The sequence below is a fragment of the Ceratotherium simum genome, chromosome 19 (genome assembly GCF_057802395.1).
Source record: "Ceratotherium simum simum isolate JZ-2026a chromosome 19, ASM5780239v1, whole genome shotgun sequence".
NCBI classification, from domain to species: domain Eukaryota; kingdom Metazoa; phylum Chordata; class Mammalia; order Perissodactyla; family Rhinocerotidae; genus Ceratotherium; species Ceratotherium simum.
The window spans coordinates 662,019-676,383 of record NC_141918.1 but is presented as its reverse complement, the minus strand read 5'-3'; the positions used below and the strand labels follow the sequence as shown (position 1 = coordinate 676,383).

The 14,365-nt window shown below is 41.4% G+C and overlaps 1 protein-coding gene across 1 annotated transcript in view; it reads right to left on the bottom strand.

Annotated features, from left to right (window-relative positions):
- Nucleotides 1-784: 784 nt before the first annotated feature.
- Nucleotides 785-14,365, bottom strand: part of CD109 (CD109 molecule) — a 137,867-nt gene continuing 124,286 nt past the window's right edge. Inside the window, exons 30-33 of the mRNA XM_014781068.2 lie at nt 8,785-8,927; nt 5,423-5,570; nt 3,447-3,549; nt 785-1,255 (exon numbers count right to left, since the gene is read on the bottom strand). Of these exons, the coding sequence (XP_014636554.1) occupies nt 1,080-1,255; nt 3,447-3,549; nt 5,423-5,570; nt 8,785-8,927 (570 nt within the window). The 3' untranslated portion in view covers nt 785-1,079. The remainder of the gene's footprint in view (nt 1,256-3,446; nt 3,550-5,422; nt 5,571-8,784; nt 8,928-14,365) is intronic.

Here is a 14,365-nt window from a genome sequence, read left to right as displayed (position 1 = left end):
TTCCAACTCAGAAATCTTCTCACAGGTTCACAGCACGCATTAGATGTCCCCAGACAGCCGAGCCTAGAAGAGCCTCTACAGGACCCCGGCCACCAGCTACGACACTCAGGTCAAGGTCACATCAAGACTCCCTGGTCCCGACAAACCCCAGCCTCCTTCCCAGACCACAGGGAGGTCAGTCTGCCGTGTCTTACACTGGAACTTCTTGTACCCCCGGCTTATCGCCCCCATTACTAACAAAGCCCATGTCTCCTGGTCTAGGCTCTTCTAGTCTAGGCACACAAGGCACGTGTGGCAGCGCTCCCTGACTCAGCCCCGACACGGAGCCACGCGGGCTGAGGACACCAGAGGGAGAGCCGCGCCCCCCCGCCTATGGGCAGGTTTCTGCACCCTCCACCTAAACAGAGTGCAGAGCACGGGAGGCACGGTCCACTCTCCGCCTTCTCTCCAGAAGAGAGGCAGAGGAAGGGCAACGGTTGGGATATGAGACTACATTTGGGGTGGGCAAACACCATTTCCTTAAAAAGGATAACCTCAACACCTCCATTCTAAAAGGAAAGAAGTAAAATCCAATTAAGAAAGATATACTGAGCCCACTGGGGGTGGGGTGGGGTGGGGTGGAGAGCAGGGCAGGGTGGACGTGGGAGGGAGACAGAATAAGCTCCTCCTTCTGGTTGTTTTCTCCCAGTTCCCAGAAATCTGTCTTTACTGCTAAAGCAAGCACTGGTGTATAACAATGCTTAAGAACCTAAGCTCAGTTCTTCTAGAAAATGAACAGAATAACTAATCTAAAATAATGCATTTATTCTGGAGAAAATAACACCTCCAAAAAAGATCCCACAAGATTTTAAGAGGAGGAAATCAGGACATACAACTGCAATAATTCTGGCTTTGGTTCCACACAGCAGTGAGGGGAAGACCCCTGTGCAGCCACACATCTCAGACTGCTGTACAGCATCCCAGCCCAGAAAAAGAAAAACACTGTATTTCACAATAGAGGCAATATTTGATTACGAAACAAGACAATCACATGCAACTTCTGGAAATGTAAGTATTATATGGAGTCCTTGAAAAATAAATCACAGCCAACACTGCAAAGAGAAGAGAAGCGTGCAACAGAAGACGAGAATGACTGACGAGTGAGGAGAGAAGGCTGCAGCCCCCTTCTCACAAGGAGGGCAGCCGGGGCCATCTCCACAGAGGTCACAGGAGGACAGCTTCACTGCAGAGTTGTAGCTTCTCACTGCTTGTCTCCCTGTGCAGAGAGGCAAACATCAGCTTACACAGCTCCCTTGTTTAGAAACACTTACTTTGCCAAAACTTAAGAGCATTTCAATACACTTTTCTCAGTTTTCCACTCTTCACATAATTTTATTTTTCTTTACAAGAAATAACTGAAATGCTCAAGAGGGGCCCAAGCTGCTAACCAAATCCACGAAAGAAACAATGCTTCCAGTTCAGTCTCTCCACCACCAGCAGTCAGCCAGCCTCACGAGGGAAAACAGGCTGCAGCTGCGGCCACCATCGCAGCACAAAAAGACTGGCTGCCAGGAGCAGGAAGGCCTTCCAACGCAGGCCTGCTTCACCTCCCAAGAGAGCTCACTGCAGGGGGACACCTCCTACGCCTTCAAATCAAGTGCTAATCATCAGAACTTCCGAGAAAAATATTACCATGGACTTTATTTAAAAATACGAACATACAAAGAGAACTTGGCCTATGCAATGCCTTGTTTCAATGTTTTAAAATGTTGAGCACACAGTCTCAAAAACTATTTAAGTTGGGTAAATTTCACAGTATAAGCTAACACAGAAAACTATAGAAAGCACCTATAACACTACAGTAAGCTTACTATAAAACATAAATGATTTTAATTTTTAAAAACATTCTATTTTCAAATTTCTTCATGATTTTTCATCAATTTTTTAATATTATAAACATATTTTGTAACCTTAGGATTTTCCAAAATGGGTTGCTAGGTTTTTATTATTCTGATCTTTCCCATGTTTTCATTTTAAAATGTCCTCCTCATAAAGTTGTTTGCCACAAAAAAATTACATAGACAATCTTTTTTGCTTCTTAAATGTATAAAATATTCTCCATACACCTAAGAAATATCACTTTGAGAATTTTTCAACTAGGTTAAATCACAAAGTTGGGTAACTAGGTACTATCATTGAGTCTCCACAGTGTATCCCATCCTTCTACCAGAAAAAAAGTGGTGCATCAGTCTCCAAAATGCCCCACAAGAAGTTGGAGGAACGCTCTCCCTCAACTCCAACAGGAGGCAAAAGAGGAGAGGAACTGGCTTGTGGACTTACAAGGAGAGAGAGAGTAAGTGGCAGCACGCCTCAGTCTTAAATGAATACTCTATCAAACACTACCAACAACGTGAACAAGTTCATTTTATTTTAAAGTGTAATTATCTACAGCTGCCTAACACATAGCAGGGTTCACAATTCTCATGCATTCTGACAATTCTGAGCCACCAGGAGTGCTTATTCAGAATAAGTGGGGTTTTTGTTTGTTTGTTTGCTTCTTTTTTGGTGAGGAAGATTGGCCCTGAGCTAACATCCGTACCAATCTTCCTCTATTTTGTATGTGGGATGCCGCCATAGCATGGCTTGATGAGCGGTGTGTAGGTCCACACTGAGATCTGAGCCTGCAAACCCTAGGCCACCGAAGCAGAGCCTGTGAACATTTCTACTTGTAATAAAACCACTACGCCACCAGGCCACTCCCAGAATAAGTCTTACTACAAGTAGAAGCGTTAGCCTGGAGATTGCACACCCACAAAAAGTCACTCTGTGACTGAATGTCGATTCGTCCTAATTAGCTTAGGCGATCTCCAAACCAGATCTCTACTCCCATATCCTAAATTTCTAACATTTTATAAAGTAAGAGGTTACCAGTAAAATCAAAGAAGCTCAAGTTATTTTCCAAACAGACTATATTTTTTTGATATGCTAAAAAAAGTCTGTTATAATGCATAAATTTTAGCAAAACAATACACTCCCTCAACGAAGAAACAGCTACAGCCAGCTGAGGCTTTTCCACTGCGGACACTGTTCATGTCGTCTCCTGAAGAACTCCCATCTCAAAGAGGAACCAGAAGGAATGGGTACTTCCAACAGAAGCAAAACCTTGAAATTGAACATAACTGGCCTCTCTTTGTAAATTTTTCTTTGCGAATTTTGTAATTGTGACTTAAAAACCAAAAATATTATGAGCAAAAACATTACTTTTTAATAGCATGTGCTAAATGTATCATGTGACCTTTGTAAATTATCAATTGTCTTCATCTAAATGGGAAGCTCATCTGCTCCCCCACTTCCTACACTCCCCCCACAACACCCACCCCCAAGACACCAATCCAATAGCTGGCCACTTTGAATCAGCGAATGAATGCTTAACTCCTAAAGTATCAGGAACTCCAAAACACACTTACTTGGTTCATAGTAATCCACTATGGACACTACAGCATCTTGTGTATTTGAAACTTTGAAGTTTCTCACAGCAGGAATATCAACACAAAACTGGGTTTCATTCACCTGGAAAAATACAAAAGACGTTTAAGGCAGTGGCAGACTATGTGTTCATGATAAAGTAAAAGATATTTCTTTTTCTTATCATTTTAGCAAACAGATATAGAAACTAACATTTAGGAAGTACTTCTATGTGCCTGCTGATGCGGTAGGCCCTTGATATAAATGACATCTTTTAGCTCGTAAAACAATCCTTACAAGATGTGTTGTTCTCACTTCCATTTTACTGAAAGGGAGACTGAGAATTAGAGCCGTCAGGTCAGCAGCAAGCCCAAGGTGCACGCTCTGGGCCCCGGGGCCTCACCTGGGCACTGCGCCCCCAGTGGTTGCTGAGGCTCACAGCAGCCCCTCCTCCAGAGAACTGCCCTCCGCTCAAGGGAGCCACCTCGCCCAGGAAGTGAGGTAACATCGGGGGGTGGGGGGCACCCTATAACCAATAACTGACTGGCACAGGGTACAAAAGGCCAGCCTCCTTGCCTCCAGAGGGGCAGCTTGTGCCAATCTGGCAAACAATACCGGTTAAGGAATCTGAAATTGAAAATGCCTTCAAACATTCCATTACATATCAATTAGCAGTAAATGAAAAGTCAAATTAATCAGTCAAAATAAATGAACACTCAAGATAACCATTAACAGGAATGTCACAGATACAAGACAAACTCCAAAACCAATTACATTATTAAATAAAAACCTTAAATTTGTTTTCAAGCTCCAAATTAGGCCCATGGCTTTCAAGCAGTATTTGATATATGAAAATTCCTGAACAGCAAAAGAATCTAGAGACTCAATTAGTTTTAACAGGTTGTTTTTTTTTTTTTTTTCTTTTTTGCTGAGACAGACTGGCCCTGGGCTAACATCTGTGCCCATCCTCCTCTACGTTAGCTGGGACACCACCACAGCGTAGCTTGATGAGCGGTGCGTATATCCGCACCCGGGATCCAAACCCTCGAACCCCAGTCCGATGAAGTGGAGCCGGCGAACTTGACCACTGCGCCACCAGGCCAGCCCCTTAATAGGTTTTTAACCAGAGTGGCTTTTGAAGTCTTAAAACAATGAGAACATTCAGGAACTAGCTTTTTTAAAGTAGATATATTGCTAAAGCAATATATTTCTGATTCATACTTGCCAAAACTGGAATAAGAAACATACATATTCTCCCCATGTAACATGAAATCCTAAGAACACTTAGAACTCAATTTCAATTCAACTTACAAATTGCACATACATAGATGTTAGAAGAAAAGAATAAACTTACACGCCAGCAGTTTTGAAACATAACAAGTAGAGTCTTGAATTCTTCAATTACCTTTTTCACATATTTTATGCACTGTATTCTTGGGTCAGTAATTTTCACACAGCAGTAGGAAGAGTATATGAAAACTATACAATAATTTTGTGTAAAGACCAGACCTCTGAGAATATTCTTCTGTGATTTAAGCACCTAACTTTTCAATGTACGAATATTAACCCCTTTGGGATTTATAAAAAGCTTCATGAAAGCTTTTTAAAACATGTAATTAAAGCTTTCATCATCAGCATGTAAACATATATGTTTAGCAATTCCCTGAGGCAGAGGGGTTCTCAAATTGAGATCTAGACTGAATTTTTGAAATTATAGCAATTTCTATATATTTTACATCTGGCATGAAATAATGATTTAGTTATCAAGACTTTCATCAGGCTCGTCATTAATAGTAATTCTCTCTAACTGTCTAACGATGTCTTTTTAGTGGGGACAAACATGTTTGCCATGTGCAAGTCATTCACGGACACAAAAAGCTGAACTAATAAAGAAAACGTGTAAAGTACGACTTGTGAACATAATAAATGGTAGCTTTGTCGATGGTTACCTATATGAAACTTATGTTCTGCTACTTACAGAATCTAAATATAGGTGGAGTTTTCCATGACCATGTTCCACTTTCTTCACCATCTCGCTCAGAGGAATTGCGTCTGAAAGCACGGAGAACCCGCTGAGTGGGTTAACCTCCATGAGAGCCATGCCACTTCTGGCGGGGCCCAGAAACCTAAATCAAAGAGGAAAGGATGGAAAAAGTCCTTTAGCAAAAACCTAACGCTGTTGGCAAACTATCTTCACATAAAAATTACAACTGCCAAGTGTTATGCTTTCAACCTATGAGAATTAACGACATAAGCGTGTGTGCATCTGACGGGCAGCGTGAGAGCCTGCAAGGGAACAGGCTGTGCCTGTAGTCGTGACAAGCACAACTAGAGAACTCTGTTCTCTAGTGGGAGCTCCACACTGAAGTGCCGTTTTCCTCTTCTCAAAAGTTCGCAGCACTGAACTTTCCAGCTGAAAGCCAGGACCCCAAGGCATCACTGGATCACTTAGCAGTGGACGCGCAGCCAAGTCATTAGCAAGCTTTCTTGCCTGGTTGTGGAAGACGAGCAACAGGAGGAGTCCTTCCTCTTGTTCTCCACATACTTGGGGCACAATCTGCGCTTCCTTCAGCTGCCCTGAGAGAACCACAACCTGGGAACTCTGGTTACACGGCCTCGCTCTCTCACCCTGCTGCACACAGTGTGAGCATCAAAGGGTCTGGGCACCAACAACACTCTGTCTCCTTTAAAATAAATATTATTCTAAAATCAATAGGCAGCAAGAGCTTTTAGTTTGGAGCAGAGGGAACCCAGCATGGTTATGGAAAAGAGCTTGTCTCCAACACGAAAGGATCACAGCATTGTTAAGTTAGTTCCCGCTGTTCTTTCAGAGGGCAAAAGCAAGAAGGGCTGGTAAAAAATCCTGCTTTTCACAAAACCGATGCCTGCCAAACATGCCTGATTGAAAAAGCCATCCAGTACAACTGCTGACTGCAGCTGGCTGAGCAATCCCAAGCAACTGAAATCATCTGCTGGGTGACGCACTCAGCCAAAAGAGACGCTAATGAAAACTAGTAAGTGCATTGAAACTAGAGGTGTTTGTATCTGAGCAAAAATTACAGCTGAGAAAAACAGGCAGTCTGCTTAAATATGATCACTTTCAGTACATCAGCGAAAGTGCCTTGCTTGACCTGTCTTTCTACCAGCCAGGGGCAGATTTGTTAAATCACCATGCCACAATGAAAACTCTGTCTAAGGTGACTAAGGACTTGGACCCTATTGATGGGAATAAAGTGCCTGAAATAGCAGTTACTCTTTTTATAAAGTGCCACTGAAAAAATTCACTTAAAATGTTATTTGTATTTCATATCAGATTTTTCTCATAAAACTAGTAGCAGCATCTAAATCCTTTCTATAAAACCCTTACCCTCACATGAAAACATTTCCCTTCTCCAGGTCCTCCCAAAGAAGAAAAAAAAGATAGATAGACAGACAGACAGATAGATAGATAGACAGACAGAGAGATCAACGGAAGGATGGAAGGAAGGAAGGAAGGATGGACGGACGGACGGACGGACAGATAGGTAGACACTCTACCTATCAAAGTCTATTGCCCATCTGATTTCTAATGATAGATTAATATCTGGAATCCTGCATCCTTACATGAGCCCCTATAAATAACGGGGCCCCTTCGTAGTCTGAATTCTGGTTTCACCTCATTTTCCTCATCTGTTTCTTCACCTGACCTCATCTGACCTCCCTAAGAGGTAAAATCCCTCTCATAGCTCCATAAGACTCTTCTTCTTTGCCCTTTTAAAAACTAGAATTTTGGACTTGCTTGGGGGATTCATTTTTATTCATTTCTGTCTCCCACTCCAAACAGTAAGTTCCATGAAGACAGGGCCTGTGTCTTTTTTGGCTCACCATTACATTCCAACATATGACACTGTGCCTGGCACATAATAGAGACTTCACCAATATTTACTCAGTGAATGAAAGATTGAAGGAATGAATGAGAAAAGCAGGGATAATAATAGCACCTACTTTACAAAGTTAGCCTAAGAATTAAATGAGATGCATGTAAAAGTGCTTGGTACGATACCTGGCATGTAAGTTTGTGATAAATGTAGGTTGTTATTGTTTACAATAATAATAATGATGATGTTATTCAAGAATAAAGCCGAATTGCAAGTGTAGTAAAGAATAATGGGAGCCATACTCTCAGCTGAAAAGGAAGCCACTGCAAAGATTTTGATATCCCCCTGCTGCTAGTCCAAAATGCCCAATAAGGTGAGGAATGGGGCCAACACATGTGACATTTTACACCAAAATCATGAACAAGAAGGAGACAGCACAGACGGAAGCAGTAATGGAGGAGACTGACTTCAGGGAATGGCTAAGAAGGCTGACTACCTGGAGGGACACCCAGAGATGACCTTGAAGCGCATCTGGCAGCTCAGGAGCACATCAGTGACTTCCTGCCCAACATGCTGTAAGTTCAACCAGAACGCCATGGGATATTTTGAAAAAGCAGACAGCAGCTCCTCATTATCAGTACATCTTTACAGTAACTCCCAGCTTAACACCAAATCATGCAGAGTTAAGAGAACAGACTGACAAGGAAGAAATTGTAAAGTCTCTTGATTCAAGATCTTTCTAAAGGAGTTGCTCTCACACTTGCGTGTGCGTTAGAATGGCCAAGAAAGCTGAAGAAGGTGCATCACAGACTCTGAATCTGTGAGGTCAGTGAGTTTGAGGGGGAACTCCTCCTCCTTATGACTTAACAAGATTCTCAGATGCTTCGGATACAGACCAAACTTAAGACTTGCCTTATTAGGTACTCCCAGAAGCTACAAGTGCCTAATTATCCAAGGTCAGGACCTTCTAACTGGAATATTTTCACAGTGTCTAAAACAACTATTCTTTTCATTGAACTCATATGCTTTTATGAAGTTTTGAATTAAAAGTACAACACTAAAGGATAAATATGAACTTGGAATAATTATTTAACAGAAAAAATGACTAACAAGAAGAAATAACCAAATTTGGAGTATTAAACATGATTGGTTAATTTAAAGTTTTCATAAATTAGTCCTGAGTTTTATTAAATTTTTCTATTTAAACTTGTTATAAATACAAGGAAAACTTGTAAATAATTGGGACATGTTGAGAAATGCTTAAATATTATTAGCAGTATTTCTAGTTCGTAACCTGAAGTGAAATGCATAACTGAAATCTTTGTTAAATGCAACTCCTTATATTGATATAGTTAGATAACTATATAGTTACATATATATTACATACATAGTTATAAATAATATATAGCTATATATATATAACTAAATTTTCAAATCTATGTTTTTTGAAAGAGAAAAGAGGAATAGGGACTTAGATACCAACCTTGTACACACACTCAAATTCAAGTGATTGATATCATCTTTATTATCTTTTACAGCAATATCTAAATCAAAGGCTTCTTGATTTTGGATAGATCTTCGGCTTCTAGAAGACCCTGAATCTTTCACATTATAAATAACATTAAGCTGCAATAAATAAAATATTAGCACAAATAATAAATGAGCAATAAATTATTAGCAATAAATTGTCATCATTATGTATTCTAAATATTAGGTAATGATTCTCTTTGGACTAAATCCAACTAGATTTGTAATCTTCAACCTAGAAAAAAATTAGTTTTATTCACTAACAAAGTATCATTATTAACAAATATTGTTACAAAAGGTTATAAACAATGATTTTAAAAATCGAGAAAATTGTTAGGTAATATTCCAAAACAAGTATCTTAGACCATCGTGGATGACATTCATGGGTATAGTTTTTCTCAAATAATGTAAAACATTCTCTTGAGAGAAATAGTGAAACTATTGCCAACTTTCTTGAAAGCATCCACTAATTTCTAAGCTCTGCTGCCCAACTGGAGTTAGTTTTCACAAACCGGAACCTTCGAAACTCTCAGTAAGATAAACAAAAACTAAAGTCTCAGAGCCTTGGTTGGACAGAAACGTGTTCAATTGCTAAGGATTCTTTTTGATCATACAACGCTTTTCAAAGATGATAAAATAAACGATGGACTTCAAGTCAACTGGGTCTTTTTCAGCATAGACTCTGTTCCCACCACCAATGTGAAAGGTGCCGGGGGACGCTTGGGATGTGAGGACCAGTGTTTTCTCAAAGCCATCCTAAGATCAGAAGCCTGGGGAGGTACTCACAATTTCCCAGGCCTGCCTCATGCAACGCGGAACTGGAACCTGTTTAAATGTTTCACCTCTTCTACTGTTTCTGATACCAAGCCTTACTATCGCCATGCAACGTCGTACTTCCTTTACTCAGATTAAATCACTTGCGCGCGCGCGCGCGCGCACGCGCACACACACACACCCCCTTCAGATCTAAACATCGAGGACCCAGTTTGGATTTACATACTTTTAAACATTCCTCTCTAAGCCTTCATCTTTGACACCTAAGAGCTCCGACTTTTACTCTGCCACACCCAGCTCGTGTAACCCTTCCTCCCCTTCATGCCTGGGCTTATCTCACTCTGGACTCTTCCTTACACTACAGTTAAAATTGCAGAGTATTCCTGGAGCAGCCGAAGAACGGTTCCACAAAACTGGAGAAATGGTCTCTGTCCTTTTCATCATCCCCTTTCTGGTGGCAGAACTTTCCTTAGAGATGTCATCAGGAAACAAACAAGAGGGGAGAAGTCAAGATGGCGGTGTAAGCAGACTCTGAACTCACCTCCACCCGCAGACACAGCCAATTTACAACTACTCGTGGAAAAATTACCCCTGAGACAGAACTGAAAACTGGATAAGAGAAACTCTTGCAACAAAGCGCAATCCTAATTGAGGTGGAAGAGGCAGAAACTCCCTTCTGGAGAGGAAAAACGCCGCCTTCACAAGCCGCCAGCTTCACGGCCTCCTGGGAGCAGCCCACAGGTTTGAAGCCCTCCCTGGAGGAGCAGGACCCTGAGCCGGGGAGCGCCACTGCTGTACACATTTTGTGAGCCCAGCACAATCGAGACGAGTGGCATAATATCTGACATTGCCTGCTACTAAAGCACTGGGGAGTACCCCCAGAAAAGCTGGTTCACAAAGACATTAAAACCGGCTCTTAAAGGGCCCCCGCGCAAACTCACCCGTTTCAGAAAGCAACCTAAAATCACCAGAAAGGTGCACAGTGCTTTGGTGAAAAGAGACTCACCTGATGGGCTCTGAGTGCATTGCAGTGAGAGGTGAGACCTCTCCAGGGACTGGGACATTGGCAGCAGCCATTGGTGTGGCCTGGTGTGGGCATGCTGACACAGATGCCATTGGAGTTCTCCCCGGGGCCTGCTAGCCCAGGGTCTGCCCCACCCACAGGAGCACGGATTTAATACAGCTCAGCCAGGGCAAGCAGCCCAACCTAGGGACTGGCCCCACCCAACAACAAGCCCTCAGGCAACTTGTGGGCCTGCATAGATTGGTGACTGGATTCTCTGCAGCCTGGCAACTGAGCCCACTCCAGTGGGGCAGGGCGTTCACAAGGCGTAGGTGGAGAGTATGGGGCGGTAGTGGAGTGTGTGGGGCTCCCGCTGTGGAGAGAGAGGGTTCACTTCAGGAGTCAGGGCACGCACATGGGGCAGGACTGTGTTGACTGTGTGTGTGGACCTGTGGGTGGCAGGGCTTGTCAGGTACAGAAGACTTGTGCTTCTCAAAGACCCACATAGGAGGTTTGCCCCACCTTCCAAAGCCTGAAACAACTGGGTGTTCCCGTGCCTGAGGCCAGCCCCACCCAGCTGCGATCCTCAGAGAGCTGACAAGAGACCTAAAGGCTGGAGGCTTATACCATTTGTAAGCCCCTGAGCCTAACAACCTGCCACACTGGGGGCCTACTCACTTAAAAGAAATACTGCAACACAAATGTGGTATTAGAACTTGCAGCCAACGGTGCTGGGGCTCCCCACACCTGATAAAGAGACTGAAGGGCCCACAACAACTACAAGCAGCTGAGCATTACAACAACTGGCCAGGAGCACAACTCAGCCTCCCTGCGCATTTACAAGGAGAACGAACAGGCCACAACAGAAGGACACACGTAGCCCACATACGGGTCACTCCTGGGAAATTGAGAACTGAGGGAAGCACACTGCAGGTCTCCTAAGACAAAACTTATATAAGGTCACCTATCCAAGAGAAGGAGACATAGCTGACCTACCTAATACATACAGACAAGCACAGGGCAAAATGAGACACAAAGAGGCAAAACGAGGAGGCAAAGGAATACATTCCAAGTAGGCGAACAGGACAAAACCCCAGAAAAGGAGCTAAGTGAAACAGACACGAGCAACCTACCTGACAGAGAGTTCAAACAAAGAGTATTAAGGATGCTCATTGATCGGGGGAGAAGAATAGATGAACTCAGTGAGAATGTCAACAAAGAAATGGAAGATATAAAAAAGAACCAATCATAAATGAAGAATACAATACAAGAAATGAAAAATTCACTAGAGGGACTCAAAAGCAGAGTAGAGGATACAGAAGAACAGATCTGTGAGCTGGACGAAAGACTAGAAGAAATTACCCAAGCTGAACAGGTAAAAGAGAAAAGAATTAAAAAGAGTGAGGACAGTCTAAGGGACCTCTGGGACAATATCAAGTGCACTAACATCCGAGTTATAGGTGTCCCGGAAGGAGAAGAGTGAGACAAAGGGGCAGAGAATCTATTTGAAGAACTAATAGATGAAAACTTCCCTAACCTAAGGAAGGAAACAGACATCCAGGTACAGGAATCACAGAGAGCCCCAAACAAGATAAACCCAAAGAGGCCCACACCAAGACACATCATAATCAAAATGTCCAGAATTAAAGATAAAGAGAGAATCCTAAAAGCTGCAAGAGGAAGACAAGTTACATACAAAGGAAACCCCATAAGGCTATCAGCCGACTTCTCAGCAGAAACCTTACAGGCTAGAAGAGAGTGGCATGATATATTTAAAGCGCTAAAAGGAAAAAACTTACAGCCAACAATACTCTACCTGGCAAGGTTATCATTCAAAATGGAAGGAGAGATCAAAAATTTCCCAGACAAGCAAAAATTAAAGGAGTTTGTAACCAAGAAACCAGTGCTACAAGAAATGTTAAAGGGACTGATTTAAGGGGAAAAAAGAAGACCACAAATAGGAAACATTAACTATTTTCATGATAGGAGGGTAATGGATACAAATGCACAAAAAACAGGTTAGATATGATATCAAAAACATAAAAGGAGGGAGGAGGGAAGTGAAAGAGTAGAGCTTTCAGACAGAGGTCAAACTAAAGAGACTGTCAATTCTGTATAGAAGGAGAAAGGAACAAAGAAGGACTACTAAAACACTGAGAAAAAAATACGTTAAAAAATGGCAGTAAGTACATACTTATCAATAGCTACTTTAAACGTCAATGGACTAAATGCTCCTATTAAAAGGAATAGGGTGGCTGATTGAATAAAAAAACAAGACCCATATATATGCTGCATGCAAGAGACACACTTCAGACCTAAAGACACTCACAAACTGAAAGTGAAGGGATGGAAAAAGATACTCCACGCAAATGGCAATGAAAAGAAAGCTGGGGTAGCAATACTCGTATCAGACAAAATAGACTTTAAAACAAAAACTGTAAAAAGAGACAAGGGCATTACATGATGATCAAGGGAACAATTCAACAAGAGGATATAACACTTGTAAATATCTACGCACCCAATGTAGGAGCACCTAAATATATAAAGTAATTATTAAGAGACATAAAAAGAGAAATAGTAACACAATAATAGTAGGCGATTCTAACACTCCACTTACACCAATGGATAGATCATCCAAACAGATCAATAAGGAAACAGTGGTCTTAAATGACACACTAGAACAGATGGACCTAGTAGATATATACAGAGCATTCCATCCAAAAACCGAAGAATACGCGTTCTTTTCCAATGCATGTGGAACATTCTCCAGGATTGATCACATATTAGGCCACAAAACAAGTCTCCATAAATTTAAGAATATTGAAATAATACCAAGCATCTTTTCTGACCACAACGTTATGAAACTAGAAATCAACTATAGGAAGAAAATCAGAAAAGCCACAAATACGTGGAGATTAAACAAAATGCTACTGAACAACGACTGGGTCAACAAAGAAATCAAAGAAGAAATCAAAAAATACGTGGAGACAAATGAAAATGAAAATACCACAGGCCAGTATTTATAGGATACAGCAAAAGCAGTTCTAAGAGGGCAAGTTTATAGCAATACAGGCCTATCTCAACAAACAAGAAAAATCTCAAATAAACAATCTAACAATGCACTTAAAGGAAATGGAAAAAGAAGAACAAACAAAGTCCAAAATCAGTAGAGGAAGGGAAATAATAAAAATCAGAGCAGAAATAAATGAAATAGAGACTAAAAAAACAATAGAAAAAATTAATAAAACCCAGAGGTGGTTCTTTGAAAAGATAAGCAAAATTGACAAACCTTTAGCTAGACTCACCAAGAAAAAAAGAGAGAAAGCACAAATAAGTAAAATCAGAAATGAAAGAGGAGAAATTACAACAGACACCTCAGAAATACAAAAGATTATAAGAGAATACTATGAAAAGCTATATGCCAACCAATTCGACAATCTGGAAGAAATGGATAAATTCTTAGAATCATACAACCTTCCAAAACTGGATCAAGAAGAAGTAGAGAATTTGAATAGACCAATCACCAGTGAGGAGATTGAAACAGTAATCACAAACCTCCCCAAAAATAAAAGTCCAGGACCAGACAGTTTCCCTGGTGAATTCTACCAAACATTCAAAGAAGACTTAATACCTATCCTTCTCAAACTCTTCCAAAACATTGAAGAGGGGCGGAAGCTCCCTAATTCATTCTAGGAAGCTGACATTACCCTGATACCAAAATCAGACAACACAAAAAAAGAAAATTACAGGCCAATATCAC